The 27,488-nt window shown below is 54.3% G+C and overlaps 1 protein-coding gene across 3 annotated transcripts; it reads right to left on the reverse strand.

The window, feature by feature from the left end:
• Positions 1-389: 389 nt before the first annotated feature.
• SLC44A2 (solute carrier family 44 member 2 (CTL2 blood group)) lies at positions 390-26,216 on the reverse strand. 3 transcript variants are annotated; one of them, XM_045774648.2, is made up of 22 exons: positions 26,081-26,216; positions 12,775-12,823; positions 11,224-11,297; positions 11,017-11,101; positions 10,376-10,460; positions 10,076-10,186; positions 9,941-10,001; positions 9,729-9,852; positions 9,549-9,632; positions 9,356-9,468; positions 6,875-7,006; positions 6,681-6,780; positions 6,503-6,595; positions 6,244-6,328; positions 5,397-5,659; positions 5,210-5,304; positions 4,406-4,509; positions 4,231-4,304; positions 4,072-4,142; positions 3,808-3,896; positions 2,569-2,653; positions 390-2,123 (listed from the first exon to the last, which is right to left on the reverse strand). In XM_045774648.2, the coding sequence occupies exons 1-22, from the start codon at positions 26,109-26,111 to the stop codon at positions 2,002-2,004; spliced, it is 2,130 nt and encodes a 709-aa protein (XP_045630604.2). In that variant the 5' UTR covers positions 26,112-26,216; the 3' UTR covers positions 390-2,001. The 3 variants fall into 3 exon arrangements, with proteins under 3 accessions (XP_045630604.2, XP_045630603.2, XP_045630605.2); XM_045774647.2 differs by lacking the exon at positions 26,081-26,216 and adding an exon at positions 13,379-13,613; XM_045774649.2 differs by lacking the exon at positions 26,081-26,216 and adding an exon at positions 13,379-13,612 and having other exon boundaries at positions 390-1,726.
• Positions 26,217-27,488: the final 1,272 nt, after the last annotated feature.

Genomic DNA, 27,488 nt, shown 5'->3' on the forward strand with positions numbered 1-27,488 from the left:
GGCAGGGCTCAGATCTTGGCAGCTTTGCAGGTTCAAAGAGGCTGGACCAGACTGCAGGTGCCTCAGGTGCTGGGGCCTGGGGACAAAGCAGGCCTGGGGGCATGTGTCTAGGCCGCGGTACTGAGGAGGTGGGCAGGAGGGGGACAGGCCGTCGCCGCCTCCTGGAGCCTAGGGATCAGAACCTAATAAGGGGCATTTGTTCAGGAGAAACCCGAGCTGCCTGCATGGTGGGATTCAGGCAGAGATGGGGCTGGCAGACAGGGGGCTTCCTGCCCTCCCTCCTTCCTCCTGGAGACTCACCCCAGCTCAGAGACTCAATCCCAGGGCAGTCAAAGCTGGGGTTCCTCCTACCAGCTTCCTACTCCCTCCACAAACACTCCAGGCCCGGGCTCTGTACAATAGGCACTTTATTAGTGGTTGGAATGCAGTTAACACGCAAGAGTGTGCAGACAGAACGGGGGGCCTGAGGGCTGGCGGGCAGGCATGGGAGACTGGGACCCCAGGCTGGGTTTCTCCCTCTCTCGGATGCTGCCGTGGTGCTGATGAGCAAAGACATGAAGTCAGGGGCGGGGGGGGGGGGGCGGGTATGGCGAAGGGGGAACTGGGAAACCAGGTCCCCAGAGTTTAACAAATTTGGCAAAAGGATCCTCAAGGTGAGGTGAGGGGGCAGGATGGCCTGGTCTGCCCACAGCATCTGCCCCCACCCCTTCCCTGACATTGTCGCTTGCGTGGATTCAGCTGCTTTGTCTCTTACAAAGAGAGCTGTGTCAGTAACTGGCAGAAGAAGGGGGAAACTGGGCCCAACTCCTCCAGCAGGCCAGCAGGTTTCCATTAAGCAGCTATTAGCGGACTCCTCCCTCCTGCTCTGGTCTGTCCACACCGGTGCTCTCAGCGGCCCTCCCCCGACAGACCCACTCCCTCTCCTTCCATGACACCCCTGCTGTGGCCTCCCATGCCAGCAGCCACCCCCACCTGGTCACACCACTCCCACCCCAGCCACGCTGGGCAGGGAGGGGACGACAGAAGGCACTCCTCAGCTTGGCCCCATCTCAGCCGTGGAGACAGACAGAAAAAAGCTAACAGACCCTTTAATGCATGTCCAGGTTAAAAAAAAATAAGAAAGAAACGCGTGTGGCAGCCTGCGAGGCAGCTGTTCAGGCGTGGAGAAGGGGCTGGGTCCCGGCCAGAGCAGACACGAGTGAACGGGGGGCCTCAGGAGCCGGAGCTCACTTTAGCCATCACTCTCGCAGACACAAACGCTGCCCCATCGCAAGAGGGGAACAGGAAGCACGAGGCGGCCCACAGAGGTCGGGCCCCCCCTGCATGCCAGCCATCAAGATACCTCACCGGACTTCTCTCCTTCCGGGCCAGTGAGGGCTGGAGTGGCCTGTGCAGTCTTGGGGCGCCGCCATGAAAACTCCCAACTGCCCCCTGGCATAGGGAGGAGAGGCCCCAAATCCTCCAGGTCCCTGGAATCCAGTGGTAACTGGATGGTTGGAGGGTGGAGGGGAGGCGGCAGTGATAGGACTTCAGGTGAGCCCAGGGGGCCAGGGGTTCTGACCCAGCTGCCGAGCACCCAGTGTGAGACTTTTGGAGAGGTGGGGGGAGAGCGGGGGCCTTTAGGACTCGGCCAGCTTCTTGTTGGTCTTGTTCAAGAGCCTCTTGAGGTTGGGAGACATGAAGTAAGGCCTCTCGGCTGAGCCATCATTCCTCTCCAGGTCCTCCACTGCGGAGAGAGGCCCCAGAGACGGTGGCATGAGGGGAGCCCATGGGCAGGGGCCTCTGGGGACAGGGCAGGAGGACGAGGGCCACAGAGAAGCCTCAGAGGGTTAGGAAGCAAGACACACTGGGACCAGAGAGGGGCAGGCTGTGGTGGGCTCGGAACGGGACACGCACACACTCCCCACACTCCCAGGCAGGGTAGCCCCAGGCCCGCATGCACCCCCGGTCTACAGGGAGGAAACGAGGAGGCCTGCCTGGCCCCCACGCCTCCCTCCCTCTCTACTCCTCGACTTCTGCCCGCTTCCCCTCCTCCGCACTCCCCTTCAACAGGATGTCTCTCAGCTCGGGCGACATGAAGTAGGGTCGCTCCTGAGAGCCGTCATTCCTTTCCAGGTCCTCACCTGGGCTCCCCCCAGGAACCGGCAGGGGGAAAATGGGGTGGTCAGGAAGGGAGGGAAAGAGGGAGGCAGGGAAGAACAGGGAAGCCAGCAGGCATGGAGTAGAGGAAGAGAAAAGAAAAAAACAAAAAACAAAAAGACAGATGGAGAGACCAGAGTTAGTAGCAGCCACAGATCCCCCCCCCCAACAAAGCCAGAGACTCCAAAGCCGAGGGCCCAGGGGCACAGCCTTCTAGCTGCAGCCTGGACCAGGGGACAACAGGATGGAGCAGCTCCAAGCGTAGGGAGGAGGCCGAGACAGCATGCCAGGGCCCTCTGACGCAGAACAGCCAGTCCCCAGGGAAGCTGGGGGCACCTGGCCGCTGAATACATAGCCCCATCAGATGTTATGCCCAGAGGGGAGAAGGCAGTCAGAGCCCGGCAAGGGTTGGGTTGAGGGGTCACTCACAGAAGCAGAGGAACAACGTGTCCACACACATGCCGTAGACACTGAAGAAGCCATGGGCAATCAGGTAGGAGCCGACGATCACCGTCTAGGCAAGGGGACCCAAGCTGTTTCCATCCCAGCTCTTACAGCAACTCCCACTCACCACACCCTCCCAGGCTCGGATCCTGTCATTCCCCTGCTGATAAGCCCTCCTAAAATAACATCCTAAATCCTACCATTCACTCCTTGTTTTCTTCAACCCCAGGGCCTTTGCACATGCTGTTGTCCTGACTTAAGTCTAGTTTGTGTCCTCTTATACTTCTGCTTTCAGTTCAGACATCAAGTCCTGAGATACCACCTCCTCCAAGAAGCTGTTTCTGACATCTAGACCAGTTTTACGCTCTCCTAGCCCTGCATGCCTGTCCTCTGAAACCTTCGTCTGGCTGCCATTTTATGCATGTTTAGGGAATTAAGGCATAATGCCTTCATCCCCACTAGACTGTATCTGTCCCACTTATGGCCACACCCCCAACAATCGGAGACTCACAGGGCCTTGGCAGGTATCTGATAAACATTTATGATTGAAGCAAGTGGACAATAGAGAGATTAAATAACTTGCCCAAACTGACTCATCTCAGAGAGAGCAAATAGAGAACTCAGATAAAAATCTAGGTCATTGGGCTCCAAGGCCTGCACTGCTCTCAGAGTGATGACATTACCCCTTCACGGCCCCACCACCTCCGTCCCTGCCCTTATCCCCAGCTCCCCCCCGGCCCCGCCACCAATCTCCTCACTATTCCTGGCATAGGCCCACCTCAGGGCCTCCGTATTTGTTGATCCCTGTGCCTGGAGGTTCCCTGTATCTCCTTCAGATTTTAGATCCGACATCACTTCCACAGTGAAGACACCTGGCCTTCCAGGCCTGCCCAAATCCTCCCCCACAGGCTCTGACGGTTCCCTGTAACGCTCCCCTGTGGCACAGATCAGGGATCAGTTTGTAATCACACATCCATCTGCATCATTATTCGAGATCTATTTGCCTCTGAAAGGTAAGGTCCTCTGGAGGGAAGCCCTTCCTCTACCGCCCCAACCCCCCCGGGGGCCTGCTACACAGTAAATGCTTACTACATGTTTGCTAACTGAATAAATCATCAATCCCCCACCTCTGACCTCCATCCACATCTGTCTAGTAAAAAGAGACCAGGAGACCCCAGTACCTCCTTCTCCCTGGACCCCCACCCCATCCCCAAAGGTCCATACCAGTATAGGGACCCAGTAATAATTGAGGGGTGGTGCTGTGTCCTGCACAATCCTGATCCGGTGGGTGAAGAAAAAGAAAGCCAGGATCCCTAAGGAGAAGGAGGAAACCAAGATGGATGAGGGTTCTGGCTAAAGGAAGTGCCCCCCCCAATAAGACCTCAGAGAACATGGCACCCGTCACGAAGAAGATGTGGGGGCCCAACAGCACTTCACAAGTCACCCCAGTGGCTCCCACAGCCCCACGGGCTGGCCAGCGGCACTCACCCACGCTACCCACGATCAGAAGCTTGCCCAACAGGAAAAGGAAGTCGGTAACTTTGTCTAGGACAGCCACTCTGCAGGGGACAGTGAGGAGCAGGCATGAAGACGGGCTCAGGGACTGGGGGAGGAGGGAGGCAGCCCGAGGGCCGTGCTTTCCCTGACCTGATGATGTTTCTCATGAGCAGGAAGAAGGCATTCCTGGCTGAGGTGCAGAAGTTGGTGCCGTAGATGGCAATCTGGAGGGAGGAAGGGGGGGTCAGGCCCACTGGCTGGGAATGACGGTTCCTCGTACCCAGCAGGAGATGGTGGGCTGGTTCTGGGTCCCAGGCCTCCTCACCATGATGTAGGCATTCCTGTTGAGGAATCTGATGAACTTCTCCAGGCACCAGAAGCAGCATTTGAGACAGGTCATGAGGAACTTGGCAAACTTGTTCTCGGCAGCTAAGAGAGAAAGGAGGGATGCAGAGGTGAGGGGAGACTCCCCGGTAGGGACACCCCACCCCACCCCACCCTCTTCATTACACGCACACAGTCCAGCATTCCCCGAACCCGCCTACCCAAAGAGACAGGGGGAGGAACTTGATCCAGAACCCCCGGGGTCCTGCCCCTCACCCAAGTAGGAACCAACCAGGCCCAGGACTCTCAGCCCAGACCCCCAGGAAGGGCCCTATCATGAAGCCTTTCAACCCAGCCTCCAGGCAGGAACCAATCACAGCCCACACTACTGCCCTGGCCCCGCCTCCCAAGCAGAAGCCAATCCTCGCCGCCTCCTTGGCTCCACCCCAAATAACAACCAATCCCAGCCCCACCGCTGCCAAAATGAAACACGCCTCAGCCCCGCCCTTATCTGCACAGACAGATCTTAGCCTCTTCAGGAACCAACGGGGGCCCCGGTGGCCCCGGCCTCTTGGTTCCCACCCCCCCCACCCCCCAAAAGTAAGAACTCCACCCAGTGGGCTCCCTCAGCCATTCCTCCACCTCAGGAACTAATCGCTCAAACTCCCCACCTCCGCCCTCCTCACCCCAAGTAGAAACCACAGTCCCATGGCCTTAACACCCCCCTCACCCGCCAATAAACCAATTCCAGATCTGCCCTCAGCCCGGACCCCACCAGCCAAAGCCAGCCACCGGCGGGCCGCACCTTTCAGGCGCTGATCCAAGTACTCGAGCATCACTCGGATGATCTGCACAATGGCCAGAATGAGGGCGCCAAACGCCAGGGAGCCTGTGTGGTACCTGAGGGCCAAGAGGGGGGTCAGTGGCCGCACCAAGGCTCCTCCACCCCATCTCGCCCCCACCCCCCACCCCCAGCCCACCCGGAGGCCCACCTGAGCGCCCGACCGAAGGCAGAGAAGAGTGGGAAAGCAGGCAGGTCATCTGGCTTGTGCAGGGCCCAGTAGTAGGAGGCGAAGGCCCCAGCTAGCGTGACCTGGCCCAGGGCCAGCACGAAGTTGGCCAGCCAGAAGAACATGAAGGCGTTGAAGATCTGCAGGCCTAGCAGGGCCCGGTGGTAGCCCGACTCACCCCCGTAGAAGGCGAACTGGCAGTGGGCACCAGGACACAGGCGGGATTCATTGGAGGAGGCGAAGGTCTGTGGGAGGGGTGCAGAGCCAGGTCACGACATAGGGGCCGAGGGTTCAGAGTGGGCTCTGGGCATCAGGTCTGGGTCAGACAGACCATGGGGTGGGACAGGAGTCATGGGAATCAGAGGTAAGTCGAGGGACTGGGGGTTCTGTATAGGGGCTCCTAAAGACAGGACCGTTGACTCCATGGGGGTGAGACAGAATAAGCTATCCTGGGGATCAGGGTGGAGTCATGCGTCAGGAGAGTGGCCACGTGGACAGGAAAAGAGTGGCAGAGATAGATCAGTACGAGGACCACAGGGGTTAGGAGAGGGGCCTGTGAAAGGCCAGAAAGGGGTTCTAGAAGTAAGACCTGGCCATCACTGGGTTAAGAGAGGGGTATGGGGCAGGAAATGAAGTCAAGGGGAGAAAGGTGGGTGGTTCAGTATTCAGGGTGGGCTGGGGGCTGCCAAATGGGATCTCTTCCCCTCGGTGCTTCCCACATACAGCACCAGGCACACAGCAGGCACCGAATGTTTGCTGAATGATCCTCAAGTGGGGATGAGAGATTTCAGATAGTCTGTGGACTGCCAGGGAAACAGCTGACCCCCACCTCAGGGTTGCAGGTTTTCCCAGCAAACTGGCAGGTGCCATCGTCAAAGATCTTATAGACGGCTTCGTTGGAAGTGGACAGGAAGCTGGAGGTCCGTTAAGGAAGCTGAGGTTTGGGATTAGGGACCCCGGTGGCTGGTGAGAAAGGATCCATTCCCCCACCGGGTTCTGGCCCTGCCCCCCATGTTGCAGGTCACTCCCAGGGCAGTCTGGCCCTTGTCCACCCCCGGGGCCAGGGATCCGGGTCTGAGGCTGGATACACAGCAGTGCTAGCCCAGTAGGCAATGCAAAGGCACAGCAGGAAGAAGGTGACCAGTGGGTACAGCAGGGAGCACATCACGTATCCCACAGCCCTGGGGAAGAGCAGAGACACAGGCATCAGGGCCTGAGCAGCCCTGGGACCGCCCCGGGCCAGCCCCGGGCCACCCTGGCACCCACCTGCTGGCTTCTTTGATGAGCGCAATGGCGATGAGAATTCTCTTCCGCAGAAAGATGAGCAGCAGGATGATAACGGCCTCGAGGATGCTCAGAATGATCACTGTGGGCGGCAGAGCGGGCCGAGTCTGCCAGCTGCCCGTCCCCACTCCCTCCCAGGCCTCACCGGGGGCAAGATGGGGGGGGCTGGGACTCACTGAAGGCCATCCATGTCTGCCGCAAGTGCAGATACACGCGGAGGTCTGTCTGGAAGCCAAGGTCCACCAGGGAGATGTCGGAGCCCGCCTCGCCCCGCAGCCGCATGTACTCCATGTAGCAGTGAAATATGCCTGCAGAGGGGGCCAACCTCAGCCCAGCGGACGCCCCCCCAACGCTGCAAAGCAGGTGGGAGCACCCCGTGTAGCAGAAGCAAGAACAGAGCTGATAACGGCTGCCGTCGCTTGCTCCTGCCTCCGAGGCTTTGTAGAGGTTGATTTATTTATTATTTGTGTGACAGAGAGAGAGAGCAGGGGGAGAGAAAGAGGGAGAGAGAGAATCCCAAACAGACTTCCCACTGAGCACAGAGCCCGATTCGGGGCTTGATCCCAGGACCCTGAGATCATGACCTGAGAGAAAATCAAGAGTCAGATGCTTAACCAAATGAGCCACCCAGGTGCCCCACCTCTGAGCCTTTGTACTTGCTGTCCCGGCTGCTTAGTACTGGATTTCTCACACCTTCCTGTCTCTACTCAAATGTCACATTCTTTTTTTTTTTTTTTAAGATTTTATTTATTTATTTGTCAGAGAAAGAGCACAAGCAGGGAGGAGCGGCAGGCAGAGGCAGAGAGAGAAGCAGGCTCCCCACTGAGCAGGGAGCCCCGTACGAGCCTCAATCCCAGGACCCCGGGGATCACAAACCGAGCTGAAGGTAAACGCTTACCTGACTGAGCCAACCAGGCATCCCTCAAAGGTCACCTTCTAATGAGACCTTCCCAATTCACTTCTCCCGTTTGGAATCACAGCCCCTCACACTCAACCTCTTATCCCTTCTCTCTGCTTGGAACTTCTAGAGGGTTTTCTGGTTTATTATTTCTATTTCTTTTTTTTTTTTTAAGATTTTATTTATTTATTCGACAGGACAGAGACAGCCAGCGAGAGAGGGAACACAAGCAGGGGGAGTGGGAGAGGAAGAAGCAGGCTCATAGCAGAGGAGCCTGATGTGGGGCTCGATCCCAGATCGCCGGGATCATGCCCCGAGCCGAAGGCAGACACTTAACGACTGCGCCACCCAGGCGCCCCCTATTATTTCTATTTCTTAAGATTTTAAGTAATCCGTACACCCAACATGGGGCTTGAACTCACGACCCAGAGATCAAGAGTCGCAGGCTCCCCTGACTTAGCCGGCCAGGCGCGCCCCCTGGTTTATTATTTCTTGTCCATCTTCCCCACACCCCTGGGACCTAGAAAACTGCTTGGGCACACAAGCGCCGATCCAGGCTTGATGCACACATGCATAAATGAGCGGCTGAATGGGCTGCCAGGATGCTATGTGACCTGAGGTTTTCCCTGCCACCCAGTAACAATGATCTGTGGCTGGGGACGGAGGATGTGGGTATTAACATTCAGTGGGGTGGCATTAGGGATTTTCAATATTCCTCTTAGCTCTTTGTAGAATAAAATTGTAATTTTAAGTAAAAATTTAAGTAAAAAAAAAAACAAAACAAAACAGGGGCACCTGGCAGGCTCAGTCGGTACAGCATGCGACTCTTGATCTGAGGGTCGTGAGTTCGAGCCCCACGCTGGGTGTAGAGAGGACTTAAAAACAGAATCTTAGGACCGCCTGGGTTGTTCAGTCAGTTAAGTGTCTGCCTTCGGCTCAGGTCCCTGGGGTCCTGGGATTGAGACCCACGTCGGGCTCCCTGCTCAGTATGGAATCTGCTTCTCCCTCCCTCTGCGCCCCCTACCTCAGCTCATGTTCTCTCTTTCTCTCTCACTCTCTCTCTCTCAAATAAAATCTTAAAAAATAAAATAAAATCTTAAAAACAAACAAAACCATTTGCCTAAAATGCCAGCACCCAGCTAGAAACCGCCACTAGCATGAATATTTTAATATCTATGTCCTCACACCAGGCTGCCTGTAAGACATCTCTCCCCCTGGAATGTTTATCTGAAGAATCAGAACGCGAAGCACTGGGTTTTGTGCATTGCCTCTGGGTTTCCCAGGCCTGAGAGCTACAGGGCCCTCCCCCCATCTCGTCTATACACTTTTTCTCATTAAGCCTCCTAACCAGTAAATACTTATTATCCCCACTTTATAGAGGAAGAAATTGAGGCACGGGGACGTTGAGTCACTTGCCCAAGGTCACAGAGGAAGGAACTGGCAGAGTCGGCATTTAACCCCCAGCCGTCCGGTGCCAGAGCAGACATCTTTAACCCCTGCGCTAGGCAGTCTACTTGAGAATGCTGTCTGATGTAGATAAAATCCAGATCCAGGTCCCACCTGGAAGGCTGTGATTTAACTCACACCCCATCGATAAACACCAGAGTCGTTTCCAAGTGCTACTCCCATAAACAATGCTGAGATGAACATCTTCGCAAATAGGCCAGATAAAATAGAGATGGCTTAGGACAAGATTCCTGACGGCTACTGTCAGGTCAGAGAGCAGAGGCGTTTTACAGACTTGGGGGGGGGGGCGTACCATAGCCCAGCACCAGAATCAGCATGGTGACCATCACCCAGACCATGACGCCGGCCAGGAAGCGCAGCAGGACAATGAAGAGAAGGCTCAACAGCATGGCGATGATCAGGCCACTGGGGACAAAACGGGGGCATGAGCAGACGGCATCCTGTCGCCAGCCCTGGGCTACACAGACTGGGGGCTCCCCACTTACATGACTATCCAGTACCAGGAGACCGTGTAATCTTCAAAAATCCGCATGGCCAGCTGCCGCGCCTCCAGGACCCCATTGGCCTTCCTGGGGACAGGCACACAAGGCTCGTGTCGGAGCCCCTCCCTGACCGGGCCCGCCCCGGAAAGTAGGACCCCCGATGGGGCGGGCCGGGGTCCTCACTTGGCGCCCTCCACCAGCTCTGTGATGTTCTTTCGAGAGCCGTGCCCATCCTCATAGGTCGTCTCGTTGCCCACCATGAGGACCCCCTTGTGGGCGTGGATGGCTGGAAAGCATCGCCGGGCCACTGCGGGGAGCAGGGAATGAGACCAGTCAGGCTGAGCCCCTAAAACCTCTCCACCCCCCACCCCCCGTTTCCGGAACCCCAGACTCACGGGGTTTGCTGGGGATGAGGACAGCAGGGCAGTCGCCATCCCGAAGCACTTCAGCCACACCCTAGCAAGAGAAGGAGAGGGTTTCACGCCCCAGCCCAGCACCCTCCACCTGCCCCCTCCCTAGGCTCCCCTCACCTTGTTGGTCTGGAAGCCAGGCACACAGAACTGCTTGTAGTACTCAAAGTCCTGTGATCTGTGAGCGTTCAGGTAGGTGAGGTAACGGTCGGGGCATTTCTCCACGCAGATCTTGGGGGGCAGGAGGCAGGGGTTGGGTGGGATCAAGACAGACACCCAGTCCCCACACAGGACAGAGGCCCCATCTCCCATGCACCAGGGAAAAGAAAGGGCTGAGAGAGAAGCTGTCCCTAGAGGGAGAAAAGGACCCGGTGATGGAAAGCAGGGGTAGCAAAGGAGATAGGAGAGCGGCCGAATTACCTGGGGGGTGGGACACTGGAATTCCAGCAGGACCAGAGGGCTGGCACACTTCACAATGTTGAAATAGAACAGGTAGGGTTTGTTCCTGGGGTTGGGGAAGGGAGATGAAAACTGTCAAGATTTCTCAACGTCCCTACGTGTGGCATCTATGCAAGCAACGACGGTAGCAGCAACCCCGAGCGATTCCAGCTCTGCCTGGTGGCTCATCTAACCATCCCAACAGCCTCATGAGGGTGGGACTGTGCTGAGCCCCATTTCAGAGATGAGGAAAATACGGCCCAGAGAGGTTGGGACACTTGTCCTAGCTCACACAGCCAGGGAGTGGCACAGCCTGGACTGAACTCGCTTTTAGCTCACCTGTTTAGCTCACCCCGCCTGACATCAGATCCAGGACTGTCTCCTCTCTGTCCCTCCCCTAAACTGTGAGCTACCAGAGGACAAGACTCTTAATGTCTCCTTCAGTGCAGTGTCCTCAAGGCCTAGAACAGCGGCTGGGGATGGCCGGGAGCTTTACAAATACTTGTTGACTAAATAACGGAGGGATGGAGGTGAGGGAAGCCTAGAACCTTCTCCCCAGTGCTCATGAAGCCGTCCTGCCCACACCTCTCCAGTCCCACCAAGCCCCAAAGAGCCAGACTCACGCATTTTTTGTGCCCTTCTGCCCGCAGAACTCGCCTCGGCTATCAGTGGGGTAGATCACCTTTCGAGGGTCCCCATGGGTCCAGGCTGTGGAGGGATCCAGGGATACTGAGGTACGGCCATTCCTCAGCACCAACCCCATTTCGGCCCTAGGGCTGTGGCTTATCCTCCCACCTTGGATCCCCAATCCTGTGCCCTCCTCCACTCACCTATGATGCCTACAGCCACGTAGCCCACAATGGCCAGGAGGAGGAACACACAGCAAATGATGTCTGTGCAGCCCCTGGGGAACAGAGAACAGCATCAGGGTGGGAGCCTTGGGGCCCAGTTTATCACGGACCCCATCCTGCCCTGCACACACACCCACATTCATGTGTCACTTGGACACATGTTCCTTAGTGGTGTGAATGCTGTACCAAAGAGCACATACATTTTATTTTTGTTTTTTTCTTAAAAAGCAAGCGCCATGCCCAGCACCGGGCAGGAACTCACAACCCTGAGATCAGGGGTCACATGCTCTACGGACTGAGCCAGCCAGGCGCCCCTTACATTTTGTCACCTACCACTACACTATTCTTGAAGCAGTTGGCCACAATGTTCAGCTCTCCGTTGACTGAGAGAGCCCACTTCCCCCCACCTTTAATAGCAATAGGGGATCAATGGTTTTTAAATTTTAAACTATTTTTTTAGAGATTTTATTTATTTATTTGAGAGAGAGTGAGTGAGAGAGCACAAGCTGGGGGAGAGGCAGAGGGAGAGAGAGAAGTGGGCTTCGGCTCGGGTCATGATCTGAGGGTCCTGGAATGGAGCCCCGAATTGGGCTCTCTGCTCAGTGGGGAGTCTGCTTCTCCCTCTCCCTCTGTCTACTGCTCTGTCTACTTGTGCTCTCTCTGTCAATTAAGTAAATAAAATCTTTTTTTAAAAAATTCATATTTTGGGGCACCTGGGTGGCTCTGTTGGTTAAGTATTGGGCTCTTGGTTTCAGCTCAGGTCACGGTCTCAGGATCATGGGATTGAGCCCCAAGTTGGCTACAGGCTCAGCACAGAGTTTGCTTGGGACACTCTGTCTCCCTTGCCCTCTGCCCACAGGCATGCTCACTGGCGTGAGTGTTCTCTCTCTCAAATAAATAAGTAAAATCTTTTTTAAAAATTTCGTATTTCCAAATTCCCTCCAAAATACACTGAGCCACTTAGATTCAGAGCAGCATATGTGCCAATCTTTCTAATCTTTGCTATTCTGTGATGGGGAAATTCTATTTGGTTATTGTTTTAAATCTCATTCCTTTACCAGTCGGTCAATTTGCACACTTCCCCATAGCTTCACTGTCTACAGTATTTCTTGTTCTAGAAATTATCTCTTCCAGTCTTTTGCCTGAGTTTAAAAATTCGTTTGTAAAGACTCTTTGGGGGCGCCTGGGTGGCTCAGATGGTTAAGCGTCTGCCTTTGGCTCAGGTCATGATCTCCGGGTCCTGGGTTCAAGCCCCCAGTCCTGGCTCAGCTCCTTGCTCAGCAGAGAACCTGCTTCTCCCTCTCCCTCTGCCCTCCACTCCTGCTCTCTCACTCTATCTCAAATCAGTCAATCAATCAATATCTTTTTTAAAAAGACTCTTTGTATATTAAGGAAATTAGTTTTTCAATTGTCAAGTAGCAAATATTGATCACCAGTTTGTTGCAGGGCAGATGTGGTGGTTGGGGGGGTAAAGAAATGGGTGGAGGTAGTGCTAGCAGAGACCCCCCCCCCCCAACCCAGAGCCCTTACCTGTGGTAAATGGGTCCTTTGAAGGTAGGGTCATACTTCTGTGGTGTTCCTGAAAATCAGCAAGATTGAGCAGGGTGACCAAGAAGGGGCTGCGAGATCCCCCCCCCCAGAAGCCCCTAGGGGTATCTCTGGCCCAGAGAAGAGTGAAGTCCAGAGACCCAGCGGATTTCCTGCTTCACCCCACCTCCAGGCGGCCACACCCCAGCCCCCAGTGCGGGCAGGCCAAGCAGGGGGAGCAGGCGCTGATGGAGAACAGCTCCGAGTTATCACCTGAAGGCCACCCACTGGGGAGGGGGCAGGACTGGGGGCCACCCACTGAGGAAGGGGCTGGACTGGGGACGGAGAGCCGGGGAGGGAAGGGAGGGTCCAAGGTGGGATCTGGAGAAGGTTCCTGCAGGAGTACAGGGGAGGGGGCTTACGAAGACAGGCCCTTCAGTGGACGGGGTCTGGAAGGAGCTCTGAGAGGCAGCTCCGGAAGAGGACTCGGGTGAGGGGCTACCCGCAGAGACCCTCACTTCTGCTCCCCACTCTTGCTCCCGGCCGGGTCTTCCCGCTGCGCCCTCCGAGTGGCCAGGCCCGGGTGCGGGAGGGGGGCGCTGCCTACCGTGCTTCCCGTAGTAGTGCTGTCGTTCGCCCCCCATCCCCGCGGGCTCCCTGCCCCGGCGGCCGTCCGCCTGCTCCAAGCCCCCTCGGTCCCGGGTCTGCAAGCGCGGGCGTCCCGTGGGAGGGACGGACGGACCGACGGACGGCGGCTCCTCCCAGCCCGGAGCCAGGCGGGGCGGCCCAAACCGGTCTGACCGGACCTAGCTGCGCTGCAGCCTCGGGACGGACTGGCCGACGGACGGAGGGAGGGAGGGACGGAGGGGGCCGGGCGGGGCGGCAGCTGCTCCCGCCACTCACCCGGCGCCCGATTTAGCCCTCTCCGCCCCCCCTCCTGCCCAGCCCCCACCCGGGGAATTCTGGCTTCACCCCGCGGCCCCGGCGCTCCCCCTACGTCCCAACCAGGCGACGCCGCCTACCGCACGTCTCAGCCCGTGAAGGGCGCCTCACGTTGCCCCATTCTCCAGGTATGGAAACTGAGGCGCAGACGGGTAACTCTAGATAGAGGCGCCGCAAAACAGGCAGATGGCTGAACCCCAACTCCCGAATATAGAGTATTTGCGCTGAAAACTTTCAGGCCAGTGGACGCGTTTTATTTCAGTCTGCATTTTTTTTTTTTTTTAATGAAATGCCAACAGAGAAACATTGGGAGACTCCCTACAAAAACCCACATCGCTAGTCTCTTGAAGGCTGGCAAAGTGGGCCTGGCAGCCCACATGCCCCATCCTTGCCTGGCACTGCCCTTCATGGCCCCCAAGGCTAGACACCTGAGCTCACCATCCCTTCACACATCCCAGTTGTGAATCCTGGAGCCACTGTTTTGTAGAGCAAGTATTTATTGAGCACCTACTGGGTGCTGGCCCAGGGCCGCGCACTAAGTACGGTGGCAAATGAGAGACCCAATGTTGTGGGTCTGTTCTTGTGAACCTGACACCCTAACTGCATGGCCCTAGATTCAAATGCTCCTTCGGCCCTATCCAAGCCAGAGGACAATTCAGCTACTGTCTTGCCTGCCCTGAGCCCCCTCAACTGTGAAATGGGGCTGAAGTGTCAAACCAAAACTGGTCAAAGACCAATCACAGGATAACAGGAGGTATACAGTTGGCATGGCAATTTATGGCTGGCATGGATATACTGTAGTCAGTGCAGGGGTGTTTAACTGATGTGGGGGTATAGGTATGGAGGGACCACCAGTATGGGGCACAGCTGGTGTGGAGGCATACAGCCAACAAAGAGGTATACAGTTGCCATGGGGGTGTTTAATCAGTACACAGCGGGGGGGGGGTATATAGCTGGTGCAAGGTATACAGTCAGCAAAGAATTATATAGCCAGTGTGAGGGTATACAATCAGCGTGGGGTACACGGTCAGCTGGTTATACCCCCTTACTGTGTTCCCCCACACCAACCATCCACTCCCCAAGCCAACTGTACGCTCCCTCAATCATGCGCCTGTTCTCACTGCACCCCCCCCCCAAAACTCTTTGAGGCCAGCTGTATACTTCACAGTGCAGTTGATTACACAGTTGGTGCCGTGGCATAGTCAGCAGGAATATATATTCAGTGTGAGGCATATAGTCAGCAATGGGGTTCTATAGTATGGGCACATACAGTTGGTGCTCAATAAGTGTAGCTGCTACCTCAAAGTCAAGCATTCCCTGACAGGGCTCTGGTCACTAACTCAGCTTGTTGCTAGAGGAATGCGCCTCCCCCGAGGGGCCTCCAGCTGTGGGAGCCCCGCCTGACCCCGTGGCCCACAGGCTTTAGCAAACAGGGGAGGTTCAAGGCTCCAAGCCATGCCCTTGGGTGACCAGTTCTGCCAAAGAAACCCTGTGGTTCCCGTGGTCTCTGCCAACCCAAAGGCTGGCTGGTCCCACCCACCCAGTCCAAGCAGTGGACAAAAAAAGCGGCACAGGCTGCGGCCTCTTCCCAGCTACACTAGGTCCCTTGGGGACACTCCTGCAGACTCAGGACTTCAGCCACCAGCTCCCCCCGACAATCCCCCAAAACATTGGTCCCCTGGGCTGTACACCCCTGTGACACCTGGAGGTCTCATGGGCGTCTCACACTCAGCACAGCCACATGCAAGCCCCTGATGGTCCCCAAACTGCCCTGACTCAGGAAAGGCAGCTTTGTCTTCCCAAGCGCTCAGACCAGAAACCTGGGGTGCCTAGCTTTACTTCACACCAGCTCCGCCTTCGGAATCTATCAAGAATCCAAGCACTTCTCACCCCTACCCTTGTCACACAGCTGTGGTTTCCTGCCTAGACCAGTGCAGGCAGCTCCACCCTGCTCTCCCAGCTCCCACCCTCCCACTCCCCTCACTGTCCTTTCCCTCCGTAGCAGCCAGAGAAGTCTGTGAACACCTCTGCCCAGAAACTTCCATGGTTCCCGCCTCCCTCAGAGGAAAAACCCAACTCCTCACCATGACCTATAGGGCCCCATTCGCTCTGCCAGGTCCCCTCCCTCACTCCCCTTCACTTGCTTGTTTCAGCTTCACTGGCATCATTAACTAAACCACAAACTCACCAGGCATGGTCTTACCTCAGGACCTTTGCACTGGCTGTTCCCTCTACCCAGAAATCTCTTCCCAGAGATGTCCATGTCGCTCCACTTCATTCAGGGCTCTGTTCAATCATCCCCTCCTCAGAGAGGCTTTCTCTGACCATCCTATCCAAAACAGCATCCCTTTCCCCTCACCCCATCGCACTATTTTATTTTGTTTTTTTATCAGCACCTGACACATCACACATTTATGTATTGCTTGTTTATCATCTGCCCCCTTGCCTGTTTGCAGCACAAGGGCAGGGGTTTATGTATGTTCTCTTCTCAACTGTTTCCAGGGCCCAAAATAGCACCTGGCACTCAGTGTTTGTTGAATGAATAACCACAGTACATAAACCATTTATAGAGAGCTAAGACTGGGGGCACCTGGGTGGCTCAGTCAGTTAAGTGTCCAACTCTTGATTTCAACTCAGGCTATGATCTCAGAGTCCTGAGATCGGGCCCCTGTGGGCTCTGCACAGCTTGGAGTCTGCTTGGGATTCTCTCTCCCTCTGCTCCCCCCTTCCCCCAGCCCTTGTGCCCAGCTTGAGTGTGTGTGCACGCTCTCTCTCTCTCTCACATAAATACATAATATCTTAAAAAAAAAAAAAAGATAGCTAAGACTGAAAGTAAAAACATAGCTTAGAGTTTTCCAGGTGCATGTATTTAAAAAATTAATTTGTGAATTTTATATATAAAGAACTTAATACATGATAAATGTGGAATTTTCAGCGGGTGGGGAAAGGATACATCAATCCATCAGTAGCCTTGATTCCATTAAGAAGGGAAAAAGCTAACTTCACCCCAACACAGAGCAAAATAAATTCCACATGCATTAATCATGCAAAATAGATAAAAACTCAAAACTATTACAGGTATGAAGGGAAAACTCAGGAACATATTTCCACCATGCGATAGGAGGTGAAACCGGTGAGGGTGGAGAAGAGATAAGGGAGCACGGGTTAGTTTCTTGTGTCCCCTGAACGGCAGCCAGACTGGCAGAGGGGAAGCAACCCTATAAGAATGGCTGGTGCCCGGGGCGCCTGGGTAGGTCAGTCGGTTAAGCGTCTGCCTTTGGCTCAGGTCATGATCCCAGGGTCCCGGGATCAAGCCCCCTGTCCAGCTCTGCCTCAGCAGGGAGTCTGCTTCTCCCTCTCCCTCTGCTCCTCCCCTCGACTCATGCCCAAGCTCCTTCTCTTGCGCTCTCTCTCTCACTCTTAAATAAATAAAATCTTTAAAAAAAGAAAAAGTGGCTGTTGCTGACGGAGGAGTATTTTTCAGGGTCTACCTCTGTCCTCATTATACTGGAGGTCCTATCATCAACCCATTTTACAGTGGAGGAAACCAAGGCTCAGGGAGGAGAAGTGGCTTGCCCAGCCACCTAGCAACAAGTAGAGGGTCTGATGGGTGAGTGGGAGCCACTGAGAGTCTTTGAGCAGGAGCATGGGGAGGGGAAGACGCATAGAGAGGTTTCAGCTCTCAGGGAAATCGGTGGCTGTGGATGGGACAGTGGGGCCATGACCTCACTGTGTGAACCTGAGCTGTCCCTCTGTAAGGTGGAACTAAAGGTACAGAGTAGCGCCTGCCGGAGGCTTGGTACTGGTATTGGTATCTCTCAAGAAATACTGCTCGCGTTAACTTTGGCAGCAGCGCGGCGGGGCGGGGGGGGGGGGGGGAGGGCGGGATTGGGGGGGATTGGGGGTGGGGCGGCACAGATTGAATACTCCTGGATTCTGATCCTTGAGCCCGATCCAGACCCGCAGGATGAGAACTTGCCCAGTCTCTGCAGGAACACCGCAAGCTAGTAACAGTACAGATGCCCCGACGCCTCCGTGGCACTGCCCTTTACCACGTGCCAGGCACCTTTCCAGAACATCACATGGTTTCCTCCTTACAGCAGCTTAAGAGAGATGGGTCCTGTCCCTACCTCCATTGGAAGGACACAGACACGGGGGCCCCCAGCGAGTCGTGTGCCCGTGGTGAGCAGCAGAGCTGGGGCTACCCAGTTCATGAGTTAGCCTGGGCATGAGCTGCCCGGGGCTTCCGTAACAAATGCCCACCCACTTGGCGGCTTCAAACAACACTATCTTGGGGTGCCTGGATCGCTCAGTCGGTTAAGGTCCGACTCTTGGTTTCGGCTCCGATCATGGTCTCAGGGTCCTGAGATGGATTCCCACGTCAGGCTCTGTGCTCAGCGGGGAGTCTGCTTGAGATTCTCCCCCCTTCCACTCATGCTCTCTCTCTCTCTCTCTCTCTCTCTCTCTCTCTCTCTCAAATAAATAAATGTTTTTAAAAAAACCACACAAACTTATTATCTTATGGTTCTAGAGGTCAGACATCCAAAGTGCATCTCGCTAGGCTAAAATCAAGGCGCTGGCAGGACTGTGTTCCTTCTATGGGTTTTTGGAGAGAAAGCTTCCTTACCTGTTCTGGCTTCTAGAGGCTGCCTGCACACCCGTATTCCTTGGCTTGTGGCCCCTTCCTCCCCCCTCAAAGCCAGCACGCCCATCCAGCCCACGTCCACGGACCCTGCCACGTCTCCTTCTCTCACTCCCTATTGCCTCCCTCTTCCCTTTATACGGGCCCTTGTTCTTGGATCCACCTGGATAATCCAGGATAATCTCCCCATCATAAGATCCTACATTTAATCTCATCTGCAAATTGCCTTTTATCCTGTAAGGTAACACAGTCACAGGTTCCAGGAGTTAGGACGTGGACATCTTTGGGGGAAGGGGACCTTATTCTGCCTATCACTCTGGGTAACCATGTAGACCAGGGGTTGACAAATGGTCATGGGGGCGGGGGAGGTAGAAGGAATCCACCCACGGTCTCTTTTCAGATGACCCAGAACTAAGAATGGTCTTTACATTTTTAAAGGGCTGGAAAAGCATCAAAAGAGAAAGACTTGTTTGTCATGTGAAAATTACATGAAATTCAAATGTCAGCGGCCATAAGTCAATTTTTCTTGGTACACAGCCATGCTGGTTCCTTTTCACATTGTTTGTGGCCACAGCAGCAGAGCTGGGTAGCCAGAGAGCCCGTACGTGGCCTGCAGAGCGGAAAATGTTTACTCTCTGGCCCTCTGCAGAAACAGCTTGCCGCCCCCTGGTCTCGAGGCCATGAACCAAGTGTTGAGCCCGATTCTGTGCCAACAGGTTTCACATGCTCTCTTTGTTTTGTGTGTGTGTGTGTTTAAGATTTTATTTATTTATTTGTCAGAGAGCAAGAGAGCGAGCGCACAAGCAGGGCGAAAGGCAGGCAGAGGGAGAAGCAGGCTCCCCGCTGAGCAAGGAGCCCAACGTGGGGCTCGATCCCAGGACCCTGAAATCATGACCTGAGCTGCAGGCAGACGCTTAACCCACCAAGCCACCCAGGCGCCCCCACACACTCTCTCTGTAACAGCCAGGAGTGGTATTATTGCCTGCAAAAGGGCTGGGGAGGTGGACACGCCCTTTCCCTCTCCAAGCTGCCATTTTCCTGTCTGGAGGGTGGAATTAATACTTTCATTTGCTTCGTGGGTGTTGTCAGGACTCAATGCTCAAAAAGCACTTAGCACAGGTCTGGGGTTCAATAAACACTAACCAGGGGCGTGGTCCCATTTGACAGAGAGGGCAAAATGAGGCCACGTGCTCAGACCGCAGAGATGGTGAGGGATGGAGCTCTGTGAATCAAACCAAGGCCCCTCTGACTCCAACTCAGGCCTCTTCTTTGGCAGATACTGAGGGAGGCAGAACTCAAGATGGAACAGTGAGGGGAGAAGGTGCAGGAAAGCCAGGCCAATAGATGAGGCTGGGTGGGGGAGGCAGACTTGGGTCCTGGCCTTGCTGGCCACAAAGGCCGTCCCAGCTGGTGCAGTGGGTGTAGAAGATAAGGAAACCGATCCAGGCCGCTCAGTCACAATGCTGGGGCCAGGGCGTCAAGTGCCACCCAGCCCCCATTGCCTCCAGATATTGGCCAAGTGCCCAAGGCCCACAGCAGCCCAGGGCCTCACCCATGCAGCCAGGCTGGCTCACCCCTGCTTCCCGGAAGTCTGTGCCTGGGGAATGGGGATCCCAGCCACCCGCATGAGTCCTTCGACAAAGAGTTTGGGGGTGGGAAATAGCTTCCGGGTAGGAAAGCCAAGAGTGACTTTCCTGGTCACAATCCTAAGAGCAAAAGACAGAGCACCTACTATGTGCTGGGGACCAAACCAGACATTTATTTCTAGAAGCTCATGTCATCCTCACGAGGCTCTGAGAGTAGAGGGCACAATACAGAAACCACAGCACAGGGATGCTTCAAGACTTGCCCCAAATCACATAGCCAGTAGGAGCTGGGATTTGAACTAGACTCCTGACAACCATGCCCTTGAACTCTATGCTCCATGACGAACCCCCATTCATTAGGCATTTACCATGGACCAAGCTCTTGGCTTAGTGCTGTACCTGCATCAGTTCACTGAACCCAGGAGGCGGCCCCCAGAAAGAGCCAATACTGTTGTTAACCCCATTTTATGGATGGAGGAACCGAGGCTCGGGTATATGAAAGGTTCAGGGACACAAAAGGTACAGGTGGTACAGGGCGAGGAAGAATGCAGCTGGACTGGAGGAGAGGCGATGCTGGGTTCTAGAACCTGGCTGAGAGTCAGAACTCCGCGGTAAGCTTTTCTGTAGATGTGCTTATTTACTTAGCACCTTGATACCAGGTGATTCATGCCTCTGGGTAAGTGCTATCACCTCTGGCCTGGTCTCCTGGCTTCTGCCATTGCACCTCATAGAGGCCAGAGGGCGCCTGTGAGCACCTGAGTCAGGCCAGTTCCCTCCTCTGCTCAGAACTCTCAATGGCTCCCATCTCTCTCCCAGCGAACACCCAAGTCCACAGGCCATGCCCTCTGCCTGAAACATTCTACATGGCTCCCTCCCTCCTGCCTCTGGTCACCTTAGGATGGTGTTAAAATTTTCAACTCTGCCTCCAGGCCCTACAGATGATTCCCACCCCTCTTTCCTGCATTATTATTTTTTTTTTCCTGAGCCCTTCTCTGCCATTCTAAGAATGTCCCTCATTTATCTTCATACCTTGTCTGTTTCCCTCTCCAGAATGTCTCCGGGGTCTAGAAACAACCTGGCCCACGGTGCCCGCACAATAACTGTGTGAAGGGAGTTATGAACGGACTCCTTTATATTAGGTAAACTCTATGCTTATTAGGGTTAAAAAAACTTCAACCAGAAAAAGCCTGCAAACTAAGAAAAATCACTCTCCCTCTCACCCTTGGCCCAGAGCCCAACTTCCTCTCCCTGGTTTCCCTTTCCTCCTTCCAGACCTAGTCTAAGCATACCTTCATAAGCAAACTTGTAGCTGTTTATGGCCCCACACCCTGTTTTGTTACACACACTGTTCCCAACTTTGCTATTTCACATACTAGCATAATGGGTCCTTGTTTCCCATCGAGGAGGTTCCATAGACCTACTTCAACTTTTTTACAAGGCAACATAGTATCCTACTCTGGGAACAGTACCTTTTTTTCCATTAAACCAGCCTAAGGAACTTTTAAAAATACTGTCCGGACGCCACACACACACACACAGAAATGAAGAGCCTGAGCTCGTTCAAGAGACTTCGTGGTCGTGTTACCTCTGGGATGAGGACAGCTGGCCAAAGGTATGTAAAGGGCTCCTTTACTTGGAAGGCTAAAATATTCCGTGTGGTTAAGGGCTTATTTTTTAATTTTCAGCACCCCCTGCCCCCATAGAGAGAATATACTAGTTTTATTACATAAGAGATTAAAATCCTATGTAAAACAACTCTCCCAGGGCACCTGGGTGGCTCAGTCGGTGAAGCCCCTGCCTTTGGCTCAGGTCACGATCCCAGGGTCCTGGGCTCAAATCCCACATCGGGCTCCCTGCTCAGTGGGGAGTCTGCTTCTCCCTTCCCCTCTGCCTCTGCTTGTGCTCGCTTGCTCTCTCTCTATCGAATAAATAAAATCTTTTTAAAAATTAAAATTAATAAATAAAAACAACTCTCCCTCTGGGGATTGACTGGGGAGGAACAGAGAACTTTCTGGGGGTAATGGGAAGGTCCTTACTTAAGCTCTGCAAATGTTATTCTGCTAAAGGCCACATATGTAAGATTTTAAGCTTTGTGGTTCACATATCATCTCAGTCACATATTCCTTCTAATTTTTTTTAACAACAATTTATAAACAATGGAGCCATTCTTCGTCTATTGGCTTTACAAAAACAGGCCACAGCACAACAATGTGAATATACTTAACACTATTTTTTTTAAGTAGGCTCCGCCCAGCATGGAACCCCGCACAGGGCTTGAACTCAGGTAACCCTGAGATCAGGATCTGAGCTGCAGTCAAGAGTCAGATGCTTAACCCACTGAGCCACCCAGGCGCCCCTATACTTAAAACACTATTGAGGGGCGCCTGGGTGGCACAGCGGTTAAGCGTCTGCCTTCGGTTCAGGGCGTGATCCTGGCGTTATGGGATCGAGCCCCACATCAGGCTCCTCCACTGTGAGCCTGCTTCTTCCTCTCCCACTCCCCCTGCTTGTGTTCCCTCTCTCGCTGGCTGTCTCTATCTCTGTCGAATAAATAAATAAAATCTTTAAAAAATAAATAAATAAAAATAAATAAAACACTATTGAAACGTACAAGGAAAAATGATTAAGATGGTACATTTTATGTGATGTTTTTTACCACAAAAAAAATAAATAAAAATAAACTAAAATAATAATACTAGATTAGCCCCTCCCTGGGCATGAGGGATTTCTGGGGTGCTGGTAATATTTTTGTTCCCCCTGATCTGGGTGCTGATTCCATGCGTGTATTCACCTTGTGAAAACTTCTGGAGCCTCATACATTTAGGATGTTTCCTTTTACGTATGACTTGTCTGCTTCAATAAAAAGTTGAAAATATTCCCCTTGATTGGTTACATGTAAGATCGATTCAACGTAAGACAGTCCATCCATAAGTGCACTATTTTATGTAACTGTGAGAAAACAGTGAGGAAGCTTTCCAGGCACTGACATGAGTAATATCTCCAAGACATATTAAACAAAGAAAGCAACGAAAAAACAAAACAGAAAAACAGAGCAAGATGTGAAACAGCTTTTCATTCATAAGTGTTTGTTGAATACCTGCGAGGTGCCAGGCACCGCAGATATACCTTCAGACACACAGACATACAATCCTGCCTGGAATTAGCACGCTAGAGATTTGCTGATATTTTTGTAAAAGGAAAAAAAAAGCAACCACTAGGTAAAGAAAATGTATATAATTTCTTGTGAAGTTCTAAGGCCTGGACTCCATTTGGAAGCAAGCACAAGATGCTGGAACAGTGATACGTGCCAAGAAGGGTGTGTCATGCTGGGAGAGGGAGCAAGAGGGAGACTTTTCATGATAAAGCTACACTGTCTTTGTATCCTTTGTATTTTGAAGCACGTGAATGCTTTTGAAGCACCAACTTTTGGAAAAACAAGCAAGCAAACAACAACAGCAACAGAAACCCAACTTCCAATTAATAAGTAAATATCCCCTCCCAACAATATTTTTTAAAAAATCAGATGCCAGATCCCCATGGCCACCTGAATTGGACTCTCTAGCAAATGGGGCCAGGGAATCTGCTTTGTAAACAAGCACCTCCCCCCCCCCATCGAGGCCATTGTGTTGGGTTCTAGAATCTTTTTCCATGATCATGCCTAGGGTGGGTGGGAAGGATGGCAGTACCCATTGCTGTCACCCACAGGGGCCAGGATCCATTTCTCTGCTTTGCTCAGTGCTGCCACCTGCTCTAGATATGCTGTGTGCTGAGGAGGGAGCTTCCTGCCCTGCCCAGGCCCCAAGTCTATGCCTAGACAGGGAGTGCTGCTTTTCCATCAGCGCATGGAAAATTCATGTCCCCAGTATGAGGGGGCCCCAGAGGCCTCTTGAGCAGGTACAGCCTACCAGCCACTGTGCAAAATGCTGCCCACAGTAAGTGTGGTCTGCCCAGCCCTGCAGACAAGGATCCAGAGTCTCAGAGAGGTCACCAACTCTCCCATGGCCACACAGCTCGTAAGTGTCAGAACTTTTGATTGAGCCTCAGTCTGTCTGAGGTCACCCCCTAAATTCATGGCAACTGATAGATGGAAAGGCATTGGGACACAAGGGACATGTGAGCAACTCTTGCAACACCATTCTCAAAGGAAAGCTCCTCATTATCTGGCAGGGACTTCGGGGCGCAGCCTGAAGGCCTCAGGATTTTGGTTCTGATGAGAACAGACTATTTACAAACTAAGTGAAACCTGCCCCCCCCCACACACACTTCAAGGAGTCAAGCCAGGTGGCCCCTCTAGAGGAGGTGATGGCCTGGTGGTAAGACCTAGCCGAAGTCTCCACCTCAGGCTTCCTTGTGCCTTAGAGAACCATAATTAAGTAGCCGTGTGGTTTGTTTGCTGTTCCTTCTGCCCAGAACACACTTCTCCCAGATCTTCCAGCGGCCACTGGCTCCAACTCCAGCCCATGGTCACCTAAAATAAACCCAGATGATTCTCCCACACACATGCTGTCCTGTTTTCTGCTCCACAACACTTACAACCACCTAAAATCATCCGTTTATTCAAGGGTTTTTCAGCTTCGTCCACTGCTGTGTTCTCAGTGTCCAGACCCCGCCTGTGAGACGCTCAATAAACACTTGTTGATGGGATGGGCTTCCGGCACCCAGCGCAACCTCTGCTGGGCACTGAGGTCCCCTGAGGAGTGTGGGTCTGGCAGGGCCTGGGAGGGTTTGCTCAGGCCCATCCATGGCTGGCTCCCTTTGGCCAAATTCAAGGCTTGGTGAATCACATCCTTGTGCACTCTGCCTGCCATTCCTGCCCCCCCGCCGCCCTGCCTTACAGAGACCCAAGATCCCTCAGGTGCTGCCTGCAGGGCCAGGCCAGGACTCCAGGTTGAGATTCCCAGATCAGAGACAGCCAGCCACACCCAAGGGATGCAGCACCCACACGTGCGGGATCTGAGGCTTGAACCAAACCAAAGGCAAAATGCCCCTCAGAGGCTGGGCCGGCAGCTCCAAGCAGGGACAGGAGTGGCTGGGCGGGGGCCAGGTCCCAGTGTTTCCCTCTGGGCTGGGCTGGGCTGGGCAGGGAGGGTCCCAGCCTCCCCCATCTGTCTCTCTGCAACCTGCGGAGGAGACAGTCCCTGGTGGAGGCAGCAGGGAGGGAGGCACATCTCTAGTCAGCTTGTTTTTCTTGATTATTTTTGAGCGGTTTCCTGCGCCCTCCCCAAAGCTTTCTGTCTCACAGTTTCCAGGAAGTTCCTATCACACAAGGAGGGGCAGCGGCGCCCCTTTGCCCCAGGGGAGTGCTACGTGGGACATGTGCCCAGCTCAGCCCTGGGACCCAAAATGGAGAAGAGAAAGGAGAAACTGAGGATGATGCCACTCCCCTCCGTGGGAACCCAGGGAAGGAAGTCACTGGAGGGCGTGGGTAGGGAGGAGCCTCATCTTGGCCCCAACCCCTGGGCCCGGAGGCGAAGGCCACCCGCAGAGGTTGGCGGGGAGGGGGGTCCGCGTCGCAGGGACCTCGTGAAACGGTAGCGGGCACCCCCAGTCCCTTGCACACGGCCAGGAAAGTTGCTCAATGGTTTCCTGCTTCTTTACTGCCCCCTCAGCGAGGGCGCCCTTCTTTCCGTCCTTCCAGGCCGCTGGCAAGAACTGATGGGCTTCCAACCCCCTCAGCATTCGGTCTGCCCAGGCTTGCCTTAGTTTCCCCATCTCGCCAGAAGCCCGGGACGGCTACTTCTCGGGGGATGTGGGCAGGAGAAAGAAGTGGACTAAGGCAACCAGAACTGGAGGGGGATTGGGGGAAGTCGGGCCCTATCCCTTTTCCGAGCCCCGGTCGACAAGCCTCCCCTCCCCCGCCTGGCATCTGAGCCGCCCAGATAACGGGACCTCCCCGGGCGGAGCATGCGCCGTGCCTCCCGGCCCATCAGCCGGAGGGGGTGCGGGGGCTCCCGGGAGAGGCGACACGAGACGACCCGGCGGGAGCAGGGGGGCGTGAGCTCGGCGCAGAGCGGAATGCTGGGCCGGGCAGCAGGAGAGGGCCCCCAGCTGCAGCTCGGGTGTTTATGATCTCGGACGTACCCTTCCCCCAAGGCCCCCCAACCCAGAGAGGCGACAGCGGGCCAGAGGCGGCTCCTACCGTAGGCTCCGTCCTTCCGCTCGTCCTCCATGGCCGCGTCGGGCGGGGAGGGGAGTCTGAGCCGGAGCGACCCCAGCCCGCGCGGGCGGGAGGCTCCGCGGGCTGCAGCGCCCCGCCCCGGGCCCGGCCCCGCCCCGCCCGCCTGGCCAGCCCCGCACGCTGCCTCCAATGGGAGCCCGCAGCAGGCGGGGGCGGGACGCGGGGCGGGGCCGGACTCGGGAGAGGGTGGGGCCCCAACCTTTGTTTCCCGTCTGGGCTCAAGGGAGACTCTCCCGGTGTGTTTGGTGGGCTAGGAGCAGTTGTCACCCGTTCATTTATCTACCCACCCGTTCACTCATCAAATAGATATTGAGCGCTGGCTGTGCGCCAGTGAACAGACCCAAAAATGCCATTTTTCATTCATCAGATCGGCAAGAATTTTAGAGTCCGATAACAACCAGCGGGGTGAGCACATGCTGTGGGTCAAAATGTTATCTGGCAGAAAAGATTAAATCCGACCGTGTTTGGCCTGTGCGATTCATCTCTGCCCTTGACCCTGGAGAAGCCATCGTAGGTGTCTGTGCCTGAGAACTACCCGTCAAAGGTTACTACCTGCTGCCTTGATAGTTACTGTAAAAAAAAAAAAAAAAAAAATGGGGGAGGCTTCCATGTCCACCAACAAAGGAGTGCAAGCAACATGAGAGGGAGGGAATACCATGCAGCGAATAAAAAGAATGAGGTCATCAAGGAAATGCAAATTAAAATTCAATGATATACCACCCCACACTCATCAGAGGAGCTAAAACTAAATGGTACCAAGTATTAGGTGAGGATCTGGAGTAAATGGGACTCTCCCACACTGCTGGTGGGAATGCAAAATGACACCACCACTTAGGAAAAGGTCTCTTAGGGATGCCTGGGTGGCTCAGTTGGTTAAGCATCTGCCTTCAGCTCAGGTCATGATCCCAGGGTCCTGGGATCAAGTTCACATGGGGTTCCCTGTTCAACAGGGAGCCTGCTTCTCCCTCTGCCTGCAGCTCCCCTTGCTTGTGTTCTCTCTCTGACAAATAAATAAACAAAACATTTTTTTAAAAAAAGGGAAAATGGTCTCTTAGTTTCTTATAAAGTTAGACAAATGCCTACCATGTGACCCAACCATTCTACTCCTAGGTATTTACCCAAGAAAAACAAAACCATAAAACAAATGAAGGAAAGAAAGAGAGAGAGAGAGAGAGAGAGAAAGAAAGAAAGAAAGAAAGAAAGAAAGAAAGAAAGAAAGAAAGGCAAAATCTTCTATACAAATGTTCATAGCAACTTTATCACAGCTTTGGGGCATCTGGGTGGCTCAGTCAGTCAAGCGTCTGCCTTCCGCTGGGGCCGTGATCTCAGGGTCCTGGGATAGAGCCCCGCATCAGGCTCCTTGCCCAGT

Source organism: Ursus americanus, chromosome 14 (genome assembly GCF_024610735.1).
Source record: "Ursus americanus isolate L20-20 chromosome 14, mUrsAme1.1.p, whole genome shotgun sequence".
Taxonomy (NCBI): domain Eukaryota; kingdom Metazoa; phylum Chordata; class Mammalia; order Carnivora; family Ursidae; genus Ursus; species Ursus americanus.

Bases quoted from the DNA above. Each gene is read 5' to 3' on its own strand.
- SLC44A2 (XM_045774647.2), bottom strand. From the start codon at position 13,415: ATGGGGGGCGAACGACAGCACTACTACGGGAAGCACG. The intron at 12,824-13,378 runs GTAGGCAGCGCC...GCTGATTTTCAG, and splicing joins GCACTACTACGGGAAGCACG to GAACACCACAGAAGTATGAC. The intron at 9,469-9,548 runs GTAAGTGGGGAG...TTTTGTCCCCAG, and splicing joins TCCTGGTACTGGATAGTCAT to TGGCCTGATCATCGCCATGC.